Source organism: Ceratotherium simum, chromosome 16 (assembly GCF_057802395.1).
Source record: "Ceratotherium simum simum isolate JZ-2026a chromosome 16, ASM5780239v1, whole genome shotgun sequence".
Lineage (NCBI taxonomy): Eukaryota > Metazoa > Chordata > Mammalia > Perissodactyla > Rhinocerotidae > Ceratotherium > Ceratotherium simum.
In genome coordinates this window covers 38101139-38120756 of record NC_141915.1, presented here as the reverse complement: position 1 = coordinate 38120756, position 19618 = coordinate 38101139, and the positions used below count along the sequence as shown (strand labels likewise).

At 55.9% G+C, this 19618-nt stretch overlaps 1 protein-coding gene across 1 annotated transcript; it reads right to left on the bottom strand.

Annotated features, from left to right (window-relative positions):
- Positions 1-2929: 2929 nt before the first annotated feature.
- On the bottom strand, positions 2930-9028 carry SP6 (Sp6 transcription factor). The gene is made up of 2 exons (XM_014790766.2): positions 8684-9028; positions 2930-6496 (listed from the first exon to the last, which is right to left on the bottom strand). The coding sequence occupies exon 2, from the start codon at positions 6436-6438 to the stop codon at positions 5308-5310; it is 1131 nt and encodes a 376-aa protein (XP_014646252.1). The 5' UTR covers positions 6439-6496; positions 8684-9028; the 3' UTR covers positions 2930-5307.
- Positions 9029-19618: the final 10590 nt, after the last annotated feature.

Below are 19618 nucleotides of genomic sequence, written 5' to 3'. Positions count from 1 at the left end.
GAAACTGAAACAGCAAAGGAGAAGTCTTGGCCAAAGGGGGCACACATCAGTGCCGAGCTGGACTCTGATCCCAAATGTTCTGATTTCTGGGTCATTTTCCTCTATTAACCATCTCCCTAACCAGCATGTAAGCAAATGCATCTCACACCCTTATGCTCCATGGAGCTCCAGGAATGGGGGAAAGGAGACACTGCAGATTATCTACTTCTCCCACATCCATCCTGCCAACCAATCAGACTGCTGCTCAGAGTCCTGGCCACAGCTTGCGGTCACTCCCGGGATGGGAACAAAGGCAGAGGCCAAGGCTTCCCCAGGAGGCAGGCTGGTGTGCTGGGTGATGGCCAGAGGAAACCTGCCAGATAAGGGTGTTGAGGGATCTGAAATGTGAGATATTTCCTAATTGCCTCCAGGTATACAAGGCTGACTCCTAAGAGGATGCTGTCTCTAGGGAGACAGGCTTCACTTTCAGAAAGCGGACTGCTACTTGCAGAGAAGAATGACCTAGAAGCTGGGCTGGAGGCAGAGAAGAGCATCACTTGGAACTCTGCAGACTGGCATCTCATCTTGCTTCTGCTACGGATCTACGGGGTCTCTCTGGGCAGTAGCTTTCCCTGAGAGGGCCTCGGTCTTCCCGGTGGGGAAATGAAGGCATTGGACTAGATCAGTGGTTCTCAACCATGGGGAAGGTGAGGAGGGATTATCTTTCAACCACGCAACACCCACTGCACAGCATAATACTTTAATACGATTTAATACAAAGTGTCCTCGGACTGCCAGCATCAGCATCATCTGGTAGCTTGTGAAAAATGCAGAATCTCGGGCCCCACCTCGGACCTCCTGAACCAGAAGCTGCGTGTTAACAGGACTCCGAGGGGTAAAGTTTGAGAAGCATTGCTCTAATACACCCCCAAACGACATAACTTGGTGGGGTATTGGGGAGTGAATTGAGGTCTCTTGAAAAACTCCATGGGTGATTCTAATATGCCGTCTACCAGGTGGGAACAACTAGGCTACTTGATTCCTAAGGTTCTCATATCTCCACTGCTAGGATGCTGAGCAGTCAGGCTCACTAGGATTAATGGGTAAGAGAAGGCTGCTTTGGGTGTGATGTCCAGAGGGGTTGTAAAGTTGCCACTGGATGTCATTCCAGAAGCAAACAGCAAGGCTGTGTGCTGACCCAGAGGAGCCTGCAGGAAAGCCGGTTTGCCTCCTGCACTTCCCCAGCTGCCCGCTGTGGGGCAGGAACAGGCAGGAGGAGAGGTGTGGGCCGGCCGCAGCACAGCCCCAGGCTGCAGTTCCCAGGCTGCCTTCTCCTCTGTCACTTTCTTGGTCCTGATTTCACTCACCCACCCTAGAGGGATTCTACTCCCACTTCCCAGGAGAGGAGATGGCAGCTTAGAGAGGTCACCCAGAGGGTCAGCCCAGATGTTCTGATTTCCCTAACTACCTCCCAGCCCCTCCAGGATTGTCTTGCCAGGGGCGCCAGATCTGAGGGGTCAAAAGTGGCCTTGGGCTCCGTCGGGGGGGCCAGGCCAGCCAGGCAGCATTGCTGCCAGGGCGAGCAGCGAGCAAGCAAGCGTCAGAGCCCCACCAAAGGCCCCCGCTAAGAATGCAGGTCAGCGGGAGGAGCTGCAAGGGGAGGAGGGAGGCCAGCCCTGCCCAGACAGGCCCAGCCGGCCCCACAGCTGCCCTCCTGTCCCTGGGCGCAGCGAGGGGGGAAAGGAGGAGAGGACTCGCCAGGCTCCCCCAGAACCAGGAAGACAAAAGAGGCACCCCAGCGGGTGGGGTATGCACGAGGTCCCTGGAACACATGCTGGTTCTTCTTCCACCCAGACTTCTAAATCTAGGAGCAGATGGAAACACACAGTTGGCCCCCTAGACCAGTCCGGGTTTCCCTATAACCCTAAACCATTCTGATGCCCCCATCCCAAGGTGGCCTTAAACTTTATGACCCCAGACTCTCCCAAACAAGTGATGGGATGGGCCAACCTGGGTACCAGATTTGGCTCCGAGAAATTGGGTTAGGGTTAAAGCGGAAGAGATAGGAATCCCACTAAGGGAAAATAATAATTTTGGCCAAAATGTAGGATGGGAAGGTGAAAGAACACAATAACCTACCCTGTCCCCTTGGAGCCAAAAACTGATCCTCCTTCAACCTTCCCAGCTTTGGGGCTCTGGAGTCGCAGTTTTTAACTCATTTGACATGAATTAGGTACCAACTGCGTAGCGGGCATTGGGCAACCTGGGAAAGTGTGTACGGATGGGCATTTCTGCAGAGCTGAGGGGGACCGATGGGGCCGGCAAGGGTACATTGGTGCACTCTGTGGTTGTGTAACTGTGGCAGGTCTCTAGCTAGGAGTTGCAGTAAGAGCCTTTCCCTCATACTTTCCAGCTGGGCGGGGGCCCATCAGATATCTTGGCTGCCTTTCATCGCCTTGTCCCTGATAGGGATCATCCTGGGTGAAGAAATCGCTGTCAGTCACCCCCCACCTCACTCACAGCCAGAGGGACCGATTGACACAAACACACACCCCCATGGGGGCGGGGTGAGGGAGCCAAGAGGCCGGCTATCTCTGGGAAGGAGGGAACCAGCGTTTTTGGCAGGGGAGGGGAAAGAGGAGGCTTGTATGTAGAGAAGGAAGGAAATATCTAGGACCTTCTCATCTCCACAGGTGAAGACCAGGGAGGGACAGTCAGCCCAGCCATCAACCCCCAGGGAGCTCCTCCCTCCTTCTGCACCAACCACCTCCGGGGCAAGATCAGACCCTTCAATCAGCTCAGCTCTGCTCCACACAAAGGGAGGTGAGGCTGCCCAGGGCTGCAGGATCAAAGGGAAGTGTCCACCCCACCCTGCAGCTGGCCTGGTCCTCACTGCTGAGGGACACTGAGTCAAAAAGGAAACCCAGCTGGAAGACAAATGAAGCAATGATGTGGTTGATGCCTTTATTATGACATAAAAAACACAGGCTGTTTCTTCTTCCTCCTCCCCCCACCCCCCAAAGTGGGTTCACAGCAGTTAAAGAAAAAAAAATCCTACATTTCTCCTCTAGGGGGCTGCCTAGAAGGGGGTAGACAGCCAAGCAACCTAGATCTATAGAAGGGGAGCAGAACACCTATCCAAAGCCCTCACCCTCACACCTTAGAGCTTGGGGCCTCTATGGGGGGAACATCCATGTCCCCCCACCACCAACATCCATTCGGGAGTTCCCCTTAGAATGGTCACTGGGAAAGGCTGTCCTGGTGGCACAGGGAGGGGGTGACTGGTTTCGATGGGTGGAGGAGAAGGCATCCCAGACTCACGGTGCCCTCCCTCTCTCCCCCTCTCCACCTGGCCAGGCAACCTGCAGGCCCTGGCAACTCACTCCCGCCCCCAACCCTCTCAGCAGGGAAAGGGACCTCGAGGCGGGTTGGCAGGAGGTAGGGAAAAGAGGGAGCATAAAGAAAAAACATTACTTAAAACTACCCCAGGCCCATGAGTCCCTCAGGAAGAGTCACCCCGTCCCTTTTAAGAAGGGCTCTCTGCTACACAAACACCCACCCAGATCCCAGCCCCACTTCCCATAGAGCTCCTAGTCCTTGGACTGGGCTCCAGCATCCCCAAGGGAGGAAGTGACGCTGTGGGCCTAGGCCCCCGGAACTTGGATGGGGTGAACAAGATGGGGTCTCCCTGGCTGGAGACCCCAGGCTCAGTAGAGAAACACACACACAGGTACACACAACATGCACACACACATGCCCTAATATTAAATAAAATACCCTTTGCTTATAACTTAAAAATCAATACACAACTAATCCTGGCATAGGGCTCTGGGTGGAGAAAGAGGGGCAGGGGGAAGGGGAGGTGGGGGGAATCTTAAGACCCGGGCCTGGAGCCTGGGAAAGTCCAGACCCCTCCCCTACCAGCTTCTTGCCCTTTGCCTGGCTCAGCCTCTGCTGGGCTTCTCCCCTCGCCCATTCCCCACTCCGTGATCACAAGCAGGGTGCATTTCTAGCATCTAAAGAAGGGAACAGGGACAGCTTCCTGGACATCACCTCAGAAGGCAGACCCCTTCCAGTGGGAGAACAACTGCTTCATAGGGAAGGGGAGTTTCCCCCGTGAGATGAGATGGAGAGGAAGGAGCTCCTAACGCACACTCTACAGGAGGGGCAAGGCTTGCAGGTGGCAGGGAAAAGGGAGGGTTACGCTAAAGAAAGTGGGGCTTAGCTTCTCAGAGAGCAGGAGATGCTGGGAGGGGCAGAGTCCTCCACTCTGAGGGGGAACCGCTGGAGGTCCCCCTGCTGGGAAACCCCCACCTACCCCCAACCCACCAAAGTAACCCACCTCCTCCCACCCCTAAGGGGAAGGTGAACGCTGGGGGACCTAGGATGAGGAACGACATCAATTCTAGAGCAGGGGCCTCTGGCTGCCTCAAAAGCCTACGTGGGGTAGCAGATAGGGAATGCGGACAATTGAACTTTATTTTTTATAAAGACCAAGAGTTAAGGACTGAATCCGGGTTAGAGAGGGAAGGGGTTAGTTCCTTACATTCCCCCAACAAATCCCCTTCTCCCATTTTAGAAGGGGACTTCCTTGCTCACCGCCCACCACCACCACCAACTCTCTCCTCCAACCCACAGCTCTGGCTGGGAGGCTGTGGGATTCTGGCCCTCTTCCCCTCTTCCTTCATGGCTACAGCAGACTGGGTCTGGAAGGCTTAATAAGGAGGCGCATCAAAGGAGTTATTTCTACAGCAAAAACCTCCCAGCCAGATAGAGACCCCTCCCTAAGGGGGACCCACAGCCTCCTCTACCCCATCTCAACCCTCCCTCCGGAAACCCCAGGGGTAGAAGCACTATAAGGGGGATGAAAGGGACCCGGGCCGCAGGGCGGTTCCGGAGGCGCTTTTATGTCCCGGTTCCCAGGCGCTAAGGACGTGTCCAGACAGCTACCCTCAGCGCCCAGGGCAGCCCCACTCCTCTCTGCTCCGGGGACGCGCCGTTTCCTCCAGCCGGTCCCCTCCGCCCTCCAGCCGCGGTAGGGGTACCCCACCCCAACCTCCCAGCCCGGGGCCGTGAGTGAAATAGTGAGGCAGGGGAGAACAGAGGGGCATGCGCAGCTCCTCCCCGCCCAGCCAAACGCGTCCGGTCCAGCCCCAGAGACTAAAACACCCCTAGTGCCCCCTCTCCCTGACCCGGCACCACTTTTCCTCCCCCTCAATAAATAACCACCTTCTCCTCATACTCCAGCCGCCCCCCAAGGGCATCAGGCCAAGGGGCTCTCTTCCAATGCCCCCAGGGGAGACCAGCGGGGAGGCGGTACCGAGGAGCTCAGTTGGGGGGAGCCGCGCTGCCCTCGGCCTCCCGCTTGCCTTTGCCCCCTGGGGGCTCCACCGCTCCGCCCGCCTTGCCCTCGCCGGTGGCCGCCCCGGCAGCCTCCTCCTTGGCGCCCTCGTGGGTTTTCATGTGTTTGGCCAGGTGGTCGCTGCGCATGAAGACACGGCTGCAGACCGCACAGGGGAACTTCTTGGTGCCCGTGTGGGTCTGGAGGTGGCGCTGCAGCTCGTCGGAGCGCGTGAAGCGCTTGCCGCAGAAGAGCCAGTTGCACACGAAGGGACGGTCGCCGCTGTGCCAGCGCAGGTGCGCCTTCAGGTGCGATGTCTTGGCGTAGGCTTTCCCGCAGCCCGGGATGTGGCAATTGTGCAAATGCTTCTTCTTGCCCCCATCGGGCCCGCACGGAGCCCCCAGTCGCTCCGCCTCCAGGCAGTTGGGGCAGCGGCACACGGTCTGGCCTGAGCTGCGGGGCACTGACCGCCGGGAGCCTTTGGGCCGTGCCGCCCCGTCCAGACTGGAATCCAGCCCCTGGGACTCCGGGGCGGCCGCTTCCAAGGCCTTAGCCCCGTCGGGAGGCCCCAGGAGGTGCTGCCCTCCGGCGGCTGGGAGGAGGTGATGAGGGTGGGGCTGGGGCGGCGGGGCACAAAGCTGGTGGTCTCCGACGTAGGCCCCCAAGCCAGCCTGAAGCGCCCCGGGGTGGCCAGGTGAGGTCAGAGCGCCCTGAGTGTGGGGGAGGTCCATCCAGCTAGTGCCCGGATGAAGGTCCCACCACGAGCCATCCTCAGTGCCTGGGTGAGTCGGCCGGAACCATGATTCGTAATGGTGTGACATGTCCGGCTGCAGGAGCTTGGAGAAGGGTCCCGGGGCCAAGGGACTGTCGCTTTCCAGGTCCTCGCAGGTTACCCGAGAGGAGGCCCCCGGCAGCTCATAGCCCTGTGAGAAGTCCACCTCCGGGCCCAGCGGGAGGCTCTGCAGCTCTCCAGGCTGCAGCGGGGAGGGGTAGTCCCCGGCCTCCGGGCTCGTGTGGCCCTGGTACGTCTGGAGGGGCTGCAGGTCGAGGCGCGGCGGCGAGGCGTGAGGCGCGTCCGTGTGCTGGCTGCCCAAAGAGCCGCAGACAGCGGTTAGCATTGCCGGGATCCGGGGTGGGGTGGGGGACAGGGACGGTCAGGGGCACCTCAGGTGGGACCTAAAGGAGGCAAAGAAGAGGTGAAGTGAGGAAAGTAACCAGCTCGCTTTCAGTCCTAACCCAGATCCCCTCCCTGCAAAGCGCTCCTCTCCTGTCCCCAGGTGAAAAAGAGGAAGGCATCCCTGGGTTGACTGAAGATCAGCTAAGAGAATTTGGGAGTGCTAGGAAGGGTTGAAGGTGAGAGGTTCTCAGCCAAGGGCAGAGGATGATGGCAGTCTACCTTCCCCTCGGTGGCCCCTTCTATAGGACCCAGCTCCTCTCCCAGGCTGGTAAGCCCAGAGACCCTACCTACAGTACAGCTAAAACCATCCCCACACCAGCTGCCCAGGCCAGTGAAAGGGGCAGTGAGTGGCATTTTCTCCTGGCGGATCTGCTGCCAGCCCAAATGGAGGATCTAGACCCATCTCAGCTTACCCAGTTTAACTCAGGACACTGATGGGGAGAGGGAGGTGGTATGTTTCTGAAACTCAAAGCTTAGGTGACCTGACATCCCAAAGCCCAAAGCCGGTTCTGAGATTTTGGAGAAAGAGCCCTCATTCCATCCTTGTGGCATGCTCAGTGAGGAAGAGCATTTCACAGCTCTACACCACTCCCCTCAGGGCTGAGTGCCCTGCCTGGCTGGGCCAACTCAGCCCCACCAAACCCACTTCCACGCCTGGCCCCCACCCCTTTCCCTCAGGCGGGGACTTCACCTCCTTGGGGTGCAGCTGCAGTGCAGTTTCCGGGAGACTTCTCCCACCAGAGAAAGCTAAGCCCCCTTCCCTGTCCTCGTCCACACTGGTGCCAGACAACTACTCATGCCCTCCTCCAATCTAGGGGGACCCAGATGTGAAGCTGGGAGGGGTCAGCTTCCCCAGAGAGGGGAGTCAGCCAGAGGAGAGCTTACCAGCAAGCTCAGGAAAGTAAAACTGCCAGCCCCTTAAGGGATACAGGGTCAGAGTGGATAAGCGGAGGGCAACAGGAAACGCCAGCATCTCAGAAATTAAGAGGAAAAGTGACCTAAAGAGATTATATAAGCGGGTGCAGTCTAGGCATGGATCATTTTTAGGAGCTCCCCAGATGATTCTATTATACAGCCAAGTGCTGAGAACCACTGCTTCGGGCCAACCCTCTTATTTTAAAAAAGAGGAAACTGAGGCAGTATTTAGAGAAGAGACTTGAGCAAAGACATTCATTTATTCACCAATCAACAAATATGTACTGTGTGTACCTCTGTGAACCAGGTCTCTCCTCTCCTGGTCTGTTACTCTTTCCCCAAATCATTGGGAACCTAAAGACCTCCCCCCTTTCTTGACCACAGATCTGTGACTTGAAGGTCCCCCTCTCCTCAGCACCTCTCCCTAAGGCCCGCGAGCCCAGATGCCTCAGGTGTGAGGTTTGTGTGCTGGAGCCTTCTCTGATGGGGGGGGCGGGGGACACACAGTGGTTTGGGATAGGGACTTCTTCCCACAGCAGGGCTCAGCTGACCCTTACACCTTCTGCCTCTGGGACCAGGGAGGTGGCCCTGGTAGTCTGGGAGAGGGAGGAAGAGGGGGGCTGGGGCGCCTACTCAGGCTCCTGCTGCCTCACCACAAGAAAGGAGCAGAGTGAAGCAGCAGAAGCGAAGCCTCAGGCACAGGCGGGGCAGCCCAGAAGGGGCTGGGCGGCAGCAATGAGGCCTGGGACCCTAATAGCTTTTGGGGCCTGGGAACTGCCCCAGGGAATAGGGGTGGGGAGCCTAACGACCCAGGCTCCAGATTGGCCTCTCTCCACACAGGGCCAGGGAGCCCAGTCCTGGGATGCAACGGCCGACCAGCAAGGTTTCTGGAAGGGAGACAGCAGGGCGCGCACTCCCGGCTTCCCGCTCTCCAACGCGGGAAGGAGGGTAGAGACACCCTCCTTCCCCCTTCCGCCGGCTGCCTCTCCCGATCACCGGCGCTCAGGTGGTCAGGACTTCCGTACTCCCGGTCCTCAAGGTTCCAGTCCTCTGGTTGTCCCAGTCGCTCCAGTTTCCCCGGTTTCCAGTCTCCTCGGTCCCTCCAGTCTCTCCCGTCCGCCCAGTTTTTACTCCGCCGGGGCTCTAAGCCCCTCGGATTCTTGAGGACCACCTCCCCCAGGGCCATCGGAAGCTATGGCACGTTCGGGGCGCGTCTTCCCGAGAGGATCCCCGTAGCGCGCACCCCTCGCCGCCCCGACAGGGACTCCTACCTCGAGGCTGCGCTCGGGCTCCGGGCACGGCTGGCTGGCGCGCTACAGATGGGCGCTCATAGGCCCTGCGCGCCGGCGGGCTCTCCACGGCGAGGGGCAGGAGCCGAGGGCGAGCGGGGGCCGCGACCAGACCCGGCGGCGGGCGGCGGAGGAGGGGCGGAGAGAGCCGGCGGGAGGGCGGAGGGCGGGCGGGAGCCAGCGAGCGAGCGAGGCCAGCTCCGCCCGTGACTCACCCGCGCTCTCTGCCTTCATCCTCTGCCCTGCGCTCCTTTTTCCCCCGAATTCGCGGCCCCGCCCACCTCACCTGCGGCCGCCTTTAACCCTTGCGGGCTCGGCCGGACGAGAGGCCCAGCCCGGCCTGGCCGGCGAGGAGGGGGCGGGCGGGGAGTGGGGGAGGGATCGCTAACTAGGTCGTCTCCCGCCGCCTCCCTCGCTCCTCCCTCTCCCCTCCAATCTTTGGGCGAGGGGCCTGGGCGGAGTGATTCTCAGGTCCTGAGACCCGCCCCATCGGGTGGAAAACTGCCCTCGAGCTGGCTTGGTCTGGCGGGGGACGCAGGACTCAGACCCTGGGGGAATGGAGGAGGGGGCGGGTCCTGGGGGTGATGTCCAGCCACATTAGGGTGCCGTTTGCCTTGACGGCCCTCGGCCCACGCGCCCGGGCCGGGCAGCACTGCCCCGGAACTGAGACGAAAGAAGGAAGCAGGACAGAGCGCCAAGTATGTGTCCGGTCTGCCCCCAGGCCTAGGCCGTGAGAAATTTGTCTTGGCTGCTGCCCTCCTTCACCATTCCCCCCGCCGCTTCTCTCCGCCATCACCACCATCTCCCGCGTCCTTGTCGCTCTCGCTTTGCGGTTCTCCCACTCCAGCCGCTCGCCTTTTTTGGGTGACCTCCTCCTTTTCTCTCCCCACCCTCCTCCCCCCACCCTCTCCCCACCCTCCCCCACTTGCTCATCTCTGCCTGCCCCCACTCGCCTCCCAGGCCCCCTCACCTCTCACTCCCCATCTCCCCTTAGGCAGCAACCCCAGCGCCTCCGATGTCCACCTCTCAGATACGCCATCCCTCAGTCCCGGCGGTGCTCAGCCTACGTACGCCCCGCCGCCCTCGCCCCCGCGCACCCAGCCTGTAAGTTGGGGCAGGCGCTGGGAAGGGACACTTCTGGAAATTGAGCAACCCCTTGCCACCACTCCTTCCCGATTCTCACCCGAATGTCTAAATCCAAAGTTCTTAACTTTGGGGAAGGGTCTAGGATTCCTTTGAGAAAAACAAATGCACGTACACAGTGCAACATTCTTGCAAAATTTCAGGGCGTTCGCGGCGCCCACATAGAAACTTCTCCGAAGATCCGAGTAGGTCGAGATACTGAGCGCCGTGAGTAGGGCAGTCCGCCCTCCTCCCCGCCCGGCTAGCCTGTGCGCCCCAGTATTCTGATGCTCCCTTCCCGGTTGGTGCCTCTCCTATCAGTCGCGTTGACCACCCAAAGTGACCCCTTTCTTGCAGGGGGATCCTGATCAATTTCCGTATTTTTTTTAGTTGCGCCGAATGGCTTTCCCTCTGCGCTTTGCCATCAGCTTTTGAAATTTCGTTTTTGTCTTTCCAGTCTATTTCGCGCAGCCAGACCGGAATCTAGGCTGATTCGATCTCGCCTCTACAGCCGAGATTGCACCACTGCTTTACCCGTCCTGCATTCCCGTTTGGGACACACTCGCAGTGCTACTATAAAACGGCTGCCCTGAATCCACAAGCCGCTTAAAAATCGATCTTTGTGTGTGCGGCTCTTATATCCAGAGTCCATGTCTGGTTCATCTGTGCATCTCCCTCTTTTCTAAGACTCAGTTTCCTCATCTGGACAATCTTCATACAATGGGAGGATTTCCTGGGGCTTAAAGGAACTGATGTACCTAAAATACTTAGCCCCGTGGGGCCCTTGGTAAGCTTATAGTAAACGAAATATATAGTTGGTGTTATAATTATTAAAGTCGGCTCCCAACAAATGTTTGTTGGATTAAGGTATATTCACAAAGATCTTTGGACTAGAAGTTGATGGACCTCAATTCTAGCCCCAGCCCTGCATTTGCTAAGCTGATCTGGCGGGTCTGGTTGCTCTGAGCCTCAGTTTCCTTGTTGGAGAAATGCGGTTAGAGCAGCCGCCCTGCCTAGTAAAGGACAGGCTCTTGGGAAGCCTCAAGGCGCGTTCTGGACGTCAAGGGTTGCACTTGCTGATCAGTCAGACTTCCTTCCCCTACACTCGGACCCCTGAGATGTAGATTCGCAAGATCGGCTCTGGATCTTTGTGGCCATGGCTAAATTGACAGTCCTCTCTATCTACATGGTGTTATCACCATCCACTCAGCCTGCAGATCTCGGCTAGTTGAGTTTGCATCCCTTTCACAGCCAAGTCAGAGTTAGGGGCTCACATCGCTGCGACTGCGACTCTGGTTACTGGGTTAAGTCTGATTCGACCCTTAGGCACTCCCTGCCTCCTCCTGCCTGCAGCCTCTGGCTGTTCCTGAAGCTACTGCTCTTAAGGTGCTAACACGTTCTGAGGGATCTGACTCTGGGTGGGGGACCGAGTCTCCCCTCGCATTTATTTATAGACACTAGATTATCTTATTTTCTCAGCTCTTTCCATCTTTCCCTGGAAAGCAACCGGGGAAGGGATCCAACCCCTGGTTGGTAGACATCCCTCCCCACTTTGACCCCAGGCCCCCTTTACCCCACCCCACCCTGACCCGCAGCCACCTGGGGTTCCCAAGAGCAAAGACCCTCCATCTGCCTGTGGCTCAACAGCATGAAATTTAACAGTAATGCAGTTGTCTTGGAAAACTTAGCCATTCTGATTTCCTGCCCTGCCTAGGTTTCTGCCTCTAACTCTGGGCACTATCTTCCTTCCAGATCCCCCTCTACTTGCATTCCTCCGATTCCAGCCCTTTTGATTTCCCCCTTGCTAGATATTTTCCTCCTGAATAGTGCTGATGGTCTGATGTTGACATGGCTGCCAAGATCACCACTGCCCAGGATTCTTATCTCACCTCAAAACTGAACAACGCTGCCCACTGAGATCTGCCCAGGACGTGGGCCATTTCTATTCCCTCCCCTCATTCCCCCAAAGGGAAACAGATTTTGCCACATCCGTCCATCTCCCATTCCTGCCACCCCTCTTCTTCTCATGCCTCATTTATAGTCAGCAATCCGTTTTGTACGCAGAGCAGCCTCGTTAGTTTCCATGTTCATCATAACCATCATAACATCTCCATTTATTTATTGGGCACCTACTCTGTCCCCTGTGCTTCACACAAGTGTCTCTAATTCTCATTTGCATGCAGCAAAGTAGTTATTATTATTCCCCCATTGTGCAGATGAGGAAGCCAAGGATCAAAGAAGTTAAATGACCTACCCAGGCTTACAAAGCTGTTTAGAGACAGAGAAGGAAACCGAGTCCAGATCTGCCAGGCTTCCAAGCCCATGTTCTGCTTACTAGTCCACCCGGCCTCACTGTGGCAGCAGTGATGGCCCTGGCAGTCTGGCTCCCCTAGATCCTGAAGGATTCATTCTTAAACAGCATTCTTAAACTGATCCCTAGATCAAAGCCATCCATGATCCTGAGTTTAATAGGACAAACAGGTCTCATCTTAGATTGCTGGGAAAAGTCACAGCTACCTCTGTGTTCCCTTCCCAATCTCAACTGTCCTTCTGTGGAGATTACACTACGAGAATATCAAAGCCGGTCTGCCCATAAAAATTGTCTAGTGCAAGCCCTCATTTTACTGGTAGGGAAACTGAACCCCAGAACACGAAGGTAAGTAGCTCAAAGTCACACAGCCAGTTGGAAGCAGAGCAGGGACCAGAACCTCAGTCTCTTAATTCCTGGCTTCCCAGTTGCTCACTCTTCTCTACTCCCCACCCCCACCTCCAGGCTGCACTTGGAAGACTGCAAGCTGGTGACCGTGGACACCAACACATTCCTCCTATCCCCTCCTTTCCACTGCACTTCCACTGCACTTTCCACCTAGTTCCTGGGAAACTGGACAGGGTCCAGAGTTGAAGCCAAATGGTTTTCCTTCATTCATCCTTTATTCATTCAACAAACACGTACTGAGAGTCTACCTAGGGCCAAGTACTGCGCTGGACACTAGTTCTATTATAAATCTAAATATCCCTTGCATCCACATCCATTTTCAGTATGAAAGATGAACCCAGCTGAGGATAGTGCATCTGTATGTTGGGGTGTGTGTGTGTGTACACATCATGCCTGTGTGTACCTTTGGGGCTTGAATGTGGGGTGTCTGTCCTCTCTTCATGGTGGAGGCATGTTTCTCCCTTACTACTTCTGCAAGTGTTCTCTCATGCATGAACTTCCATGTGGTGAGTGTGTGCCCTGTATGTCTATTAATATTTGCCCATCTTTTTTCTCAGAATGAACTCCACAGTCGTCTATTAACTGATGAGTCCCCATTCCACTACTCCCCCAGATCCCAGCCCAGTCCAAAGGCCACCAAGGAATCCTCTTTGGTTCTTCATGCAGACCCCTTCAAGATCTCCCTCGAATCTCCCCCTCCCCAATTCAGAGAGAATCAAGGCTTCCACACCCTCTCTATGATCCCCATTTTAGAGTGGAGACCTGATCCTCTTGTCCCCTGAACTGGACAGGGAGCAGCCCCTCTTACCAGTCCATGGAGCCCAAAGCTGGCAGCGGCTGTGAGGGGCAAGTGGGGGTGATGAGAGAGCCAGGCTTTATAAAGGAGGCGACAGTCAGAGCCAGAGGGGGAGGTGAGAGACGTGGGCAGGGATGCTGCCAAGTCCTCACGGCCTCGGAAGCTTTTAGGATAATCCAGGAAACAGTGGCCCCCGGCTCTCCTGGGGGAGTGGTAGAGGGTAAGATCTGAGTCTCTGAGGTCTGCCAGGAAAAGAGGATTTCAGCTGGAAGAGGCAGCTGGGGGTGGGGGGTGGGGAAGCAGGACTTCCTTCCCTCCCCAGAGGTTGGCTGGGCAGTGGGAGAAGGACAAAGTGGTTCTTGCAGGATGGAGGAAATGAAAGCATCGCTAGGTGAGAGAGCTGGGATGGCTGGAACTCTCCAAATTCCATCCCCCTCCTTTTGAGGTTTCCTCCATGGACTTGGTGGGACAGAAAGAAGTACCACTTTTAAGACCTGAAACACATACACCCTTCAAGTTGCTCCCTCCCTGCAGAGCTCCCCATCAGTGATGTTGGTTACTCCAGCGGGTCTCTCTGCCTCTGCTGGAGCCTCATTCCTCCCTCTCGCTTTTCTTCATCCCCTTTTCAGATACTTCCCAACTTGGAACCCCTAGGTGTAATCCACCTTTGGGATCTGGGATCTCTCACTGTCAAATGGGGAGGGAAGACCCCCTCCCTGACTTAGGATGGGGTAGGGCAGCTTGGATGGACAAGAGCTCACCTAGGACCGGAGGCAGAGCCCAGCCAAGAATTCTTCTAGACAGTTCAGGAAGCCTGGAACTCCAGGAGAGTGAAGAGGCTGGGAATGTGACCTGGAAAGGGAGAAGGGGCCTGGAGGTGAATTTAGGTGGAGCCCCCACATCCCTGACTATTTACATGAACTTACTTTTATGGTGGTTGTAAGTTTAGGCATGTTGGCTAACAGAAGCATGTCCTGGAGCAGAGAGGGACAAAAGACCAGGAAGGAGAAAGGAGATGAAACAGAAGAAGACCAGTTTACCAAAGCTCTCCGAAGCTAGAAATTCTGACGCACATAGGAGAGTGACCGGAGACTTTGCAGGTGACCATGTCCCATTCTTGACCATAGCCCAATGCCCTTGGCCCTGAGGACAGGAGCTGCCGAGCACCCCCTCCACACACACACGGAACCCAGTGACCCAAAGCTTGCCTGTCACCTCCCCACCCAGTCCCCCACAGGGTGAGTCAGGGAGTCTTCATCCCGAACTCTTGTCCTGCTCCTCCCCCTACACCCCCAGAAATCTCTAGTCTGGGGATTCCCAGTCTCTTCATTAGCTTTTCAGTAATTATCCCATAAAGGCCCCGAGAGGTCCTTCCTCTCCCCATTTCAGAGATGAGAACATTGAGGCCCTTAAGAAAGCTAAAAAGCTCAGCAGAAAGCCACCCATCAGGCGGGAGAGAGTAGAGTGGTGGGGGGTTAGGAGGCACAGCTGCCCCCCTTCCTGCAATCCTAGGCAAAACTGGGAGGACAGGGCCAGCACAAGCCCCCCGGGGAACCCAGGCGTCAGGACAGAGGCAGGCTCCAGGGAGGGGCTTCCCTGTCCCTCCCCACCTTCCAGCCCAGAAAATCAGGGTGAGGGGGGAAACAAGCTGAGGAGACCACACAGGTGGAGTAAATAATGTTAATACGGGAGCATTATCACTAGGGCATTTCCTCATGGATAAATGTCTCAAATACCAAAGGATGCCTCCAAATTACAGTTAATTACAGAGTTGATTTGCATAAATTATAAGGTGAGCATACAAATTCTTTCAATCGGTTCCATATGCTTAGGTAGCAGGTCCAGTCCAAAAGATGGGAGAATCTTGGGGTGGGGGGAGTCGAGAGGAGGAAAGAGGCTCAGCCCTTGGCCTGGACCTGCTGGCCCACACGGCTTCCCTCAGGCTCTGGATCAGTAAAGGGTATATGGAGACCCTGACTGGTTTGGGGGAGGGGAGCCATTAACACAACCTGGACCCTATTTGGCAGGAGACCCCCTTTCCTCCCCTATTCGCACCTGGGAACAACGTGGTTTCCCACCACCAATGACGAGGTAGGAAGCCCGGGGGGTGGGCGCAGTGGAGCCCAGAGCTACACATGGGGGGTGGGACTCTGAAGTCCTGGCTTCTGGCCTTCAGAGGAAAGGGGGGCGGGTGCTGGAGGAAGCTGAAGACCGAGCAGGGTTAATGGTAGATGCAAGCCTCTCTCTCTTGCTCTCAGCTCCCCCTGGAGCCACCCACCCCCACCCCCAACTCCAGCTCACTCCGGGAGCCAACCCTCCGATCCCAAGTTTGATGCTGCCGCTGCCTGCACCTTCCAGGTGGCTCCTCAGAGGCTCAGACTCCCAGACTTTTGTCTCCAGCGCCTGGGCCCATTTCCTCTGCCCTCGCCTCCCAGTCCCACCTCCTCCCTCACCCACCTCTAGCTGCTAAGACTCTACTTCCTTCTCCAGCTCTCTAATTTGTCCCTCCCTCCCTCCCGGCCCCCATCCTCAGCCCAGAGGCCTGTCTCCCACTCTTCTCTCCATCTTTCTCCTCCTTCCCCAGCCTCCCTCCCCCAGAGATCTCAAGTCTCCCCGACACTCAGCTGTCAACTTTGCTTTTCCCTCCCACCAACAGCTTTGTGCTGCCCAAGGTGCTCATCCTCCCGCTCTCAAATTTTCCTACCTCATGCTATCCCCCAAATCCTTACTGCTTGTAGTTCTCTAATTTTTTTCCATATACCTGCTCCAAAGGCAGAAGCCGCTGGATTAGCTTGGGTGGGGAGTAGGAGGCTGGGCTAAGGTCCCAGGTAGTGTGTGTGAGAGTTCCCTTTGCCTTCTCACCTGAAAGTCAGTGAGTGAGAGAGAAGGAGAGAGAGAGACGAATGAAGACAGACCCTAGAATGGTTCCTGGTACTTAGTAAGTGCTTAATAAATATTTGTTGAATGACTGGATTGGAAATATGTGCTGGTCTGTGAAAATTCTAGAGAAGTGCCAACTTGGTGACAGAAATTACTTCTCTCATCTGGATTATTTTTCAGGTCTCCTGTGGGCTTTATGCCAGTTCTGTGCCCACTCACCTAAGTCGTCCTGCAGACCAATAACAGACTAATCATGCTGAAATGCTCTCTATCTCAAACACATCCAGTGGCTCCCCAGTGCTAACTGGGAGCGTTCAAGACCCTCTTACTTGGCCTCCACCACCTTTGCAGTCTTCACTTCCATTGGTCCTTATACAAACCCTCCAGCCCAGCCTAACCCACTGGACTTGATGTCCAGCCTTCCTACTTTTGCTCCATTTCCACCCCTGCCACCCCATCTCTGCCTCTAGAACGCTTATCATCCTTCAAGCTCCCAGCTCAAAGGCTGCTTTCTCTATGAAGTCTTCTCTTATCAGCACCTCACTGGCTTGCTCCTCTGAACCTCCCTATCCTTACTGCCGCATGCCCTGTTTCCACGGAGCTGTCTTCAAGATAAGAAGGTCGGAGCCTACAGGTCGCTATGCTCCTGGAGGGCAGGGACCATGTCTTGTTCATGCCACACAGTCCTCAGCCCAGTGCTTTCTTTGAAAAGGGGGTGGATAAGCCACAGCTGAGTGAATAAGAAAAATGTTTTCCTGGAATCAAAGCTTCCAGAAGCTCCTCAGTTGGGGAGGGTAGCAGTGAAGGCAGAAGCTTGGGTCAGGTGGGAATTCACAATAGAGGACTTGAAACCCAAAGATCCACGAAGGAAATGAGCCCAGCTCCCCTGTTGCACTACCCCCGCCCCGCCTCCCCACCCCCCTGGCCCTGGTGATGTGATGGAGGTAGAAGGACCCAGCAGGATGTCTGGGACGTGCAGGGTTTGGGTGAGAGCTGAGAGTGGGTGAAGCACTCTGCTCTGTTCCTTCTTGGAACGAGTTGGAGGTTTGGAACGAGTTGGAGGTTTGGAACAAAAAGAGCAAGGGCAGTGAGTGGGAGCTGGGAGAAAGGGCTGGCTAGACAGCAGCCATGGAGAAAAGCAGAGGCAGAAAATGCAGAATTCCCTTTGCCCCTCTGTGGGCAGATAAAGTTCTTCTTACCAGGGTGGCAGGATCTTGATCATGTCATGCCTTAACTCAAAAACATTCGATAGCTCCCCATTACCTACAGGAGAAAGTCCATATACTTTGGCCTGGAATTTAAGACCCATTCCCCATCTGATCTCGTCCTACCTTTCCAGCCTTAGTCCTCTCACTCCCCAGGTTCCAGCCACTGGGGGCTTCTACTCCATGCTTATTGTCCACACATGTTTAAGCCCCACACTGTTCCTTGTCTGAAATGTTCTTCCTCATTTCTTTGCCTGTGAGCTCCTGTTGATCCTCTGAAGCCCAACTCATATGTCTCCCTCCTCTATGAAGCCTTCTCCAGTTCTCCAAGTTACCCTTTTCCATGTTCCCAGAGTCCTAAAATACGGAAGGCTTAACACTGTCTGATGGGTGATGTGATTAGTTGTGTGTGTGTCAGATCGTGAGCCCCTTGAAAGGTTGGACTTTTCTCTGTTCATCTTTGTATCCCCCCAGCATCTTGTACAGTGACCAGGTCTGAGTGTAATAAATACATGTTGCACTGCATTGATTGTGCCGTTGCAGAGAAGGGGCTGTCAGGCCAGAGGTTGGTGGGTTCTCTATAAATCCCTTTGTCACAGCCACCCAGAGTCTGCCTTGAGGGCATCAAGATGCTGCACCAAAAGTGTGCCCCGACCCTTCCTCTTTCACCCCCGACTGTGCCCAGTGCCCTGTAAGGAATCAAAGATCAGGCTGGCAGAAGAGGCTTACTGAGAGGCCCAGCATCCTGTGTCCTGGCCAGCTGGGCACTGCCACCAACCTGCAGCCAGGGTCACCTAGAGCACCTCCACCTGGATCCCATGAGAGGGGAATTAGAGGGGAGGGCTGGGTATCAGGACCTGGCAGGCGAAATCGGGTGGTATGGGGGAGGGCAGGCAGTGCCCTGGAAAGGGGGCCGGTCTCATTGTTGTGGTCTGTCTGGGAGATTCCTCCCCTTTTTAATTTGCTTCCTGATTGAGGGGTTGGCTCTGCCTGCCCAGCTCCCCCGTCATTATCTGCTGCCGGTGGCTCAGGTGCTGGCGAGCCTGGCGTGGCCCCTAGGTTATTACCTGGAGCTCTGGGGGTGGCAGAGGCTGCCCCTCTGGCCAGGGTGGGGGCCTGTCTGGAATTTGCCCTCATCCTACCACCCACAGGGCGGCCATCTTAATGCCTAGCATGGCGGACACACTTACACGGTGGGGTCTGCTTTTATGGGAGACAGCTGGTCCCAGGGGGACTTCAAAGTCTAGAAGAAGCTTCATCTGTAAAGTGCCTACAGTATTCAGTCAAGAACCTGAGAAAGATAAGACTTGGGTGCTAAAGCACCCTAAGTCAGAGCCATTCCCCAAAGGCTAGTGAAAGGTACTAAAGTTAGACATCAAGAAGAACTTCCCAGCCGTGTTGGGAATGAGAAAGAGAGAGCAGTGAAGCTGGGTGATTCCCACCTTGAATTCCTTCTGTTCTACAGCATTCAGAAAACCAAGTCATAGAGGGGAAGGAGTGTCATTAATCCAAGAACCTGTGATGACCGGAATCCAGAATCTAGGAACTTCTGGTACTGTGGGCACAGGGGGGTTGAGTACCCTGGAGCATTAGACCTCAGACTTCTCCCCAGTGCCCTTGGGCACAGCCTAGAAACCTACAGGGGAGGGCACACTTGCCTCTCCCTCCCTCTGAGTCCCCAAAGCTCCAGCCCTCTGCCCTGTCCCTGATTGGGCCGGTGGGCTTCGAGGACAGGAGATAATATCAGGACAAACAGGAAGTGCCGAATTAGAGATGTGGAGTTTGTTGTTTTAGAGGGCGCCCAGCGCCAAGCAGCGGTGCCAGGTTGGCAGTCCTGGAGCCTGGCGTCTGCCTGCTCTCCGTGCAGCTAGCTGCCCCTTCTCAGCCTCACTTAGGACCATGGCTGGAGGGCTCCCTGGAGAGGAAGGGAGGGGGAGGCGGGGCATGGCAGGGAAGGGGTTAAACAAGTGATTCTTTTCTTCCTTCACCAGCTGAACTTTTATAGTGTCGCCTCTGAATCAGACTGGGCATTTAGTCACTCATTCAGCAAATATTTTTAAGTGCCTACTCTGTTCCAGGCTTGCACTAGGCACAGCCCCGTCCCCCTGTGGCTAACACACTACTCACTAGCGTGTAAGCTCCATGGAGGCAGGGGTTTTTCGACCGTTCCACTCCCGATGCTTGGAACGGTGCCTGGC

Excerpts from the sequence above, each read along its gene's own strand:
- SP6 (XM_014790766.2), bottom strand. The coding sequence starts at position 6,438 with ATGCTAACCGCTGTCTGCGGCTCTTTGGGCAGCCAGCACACGGACGCG.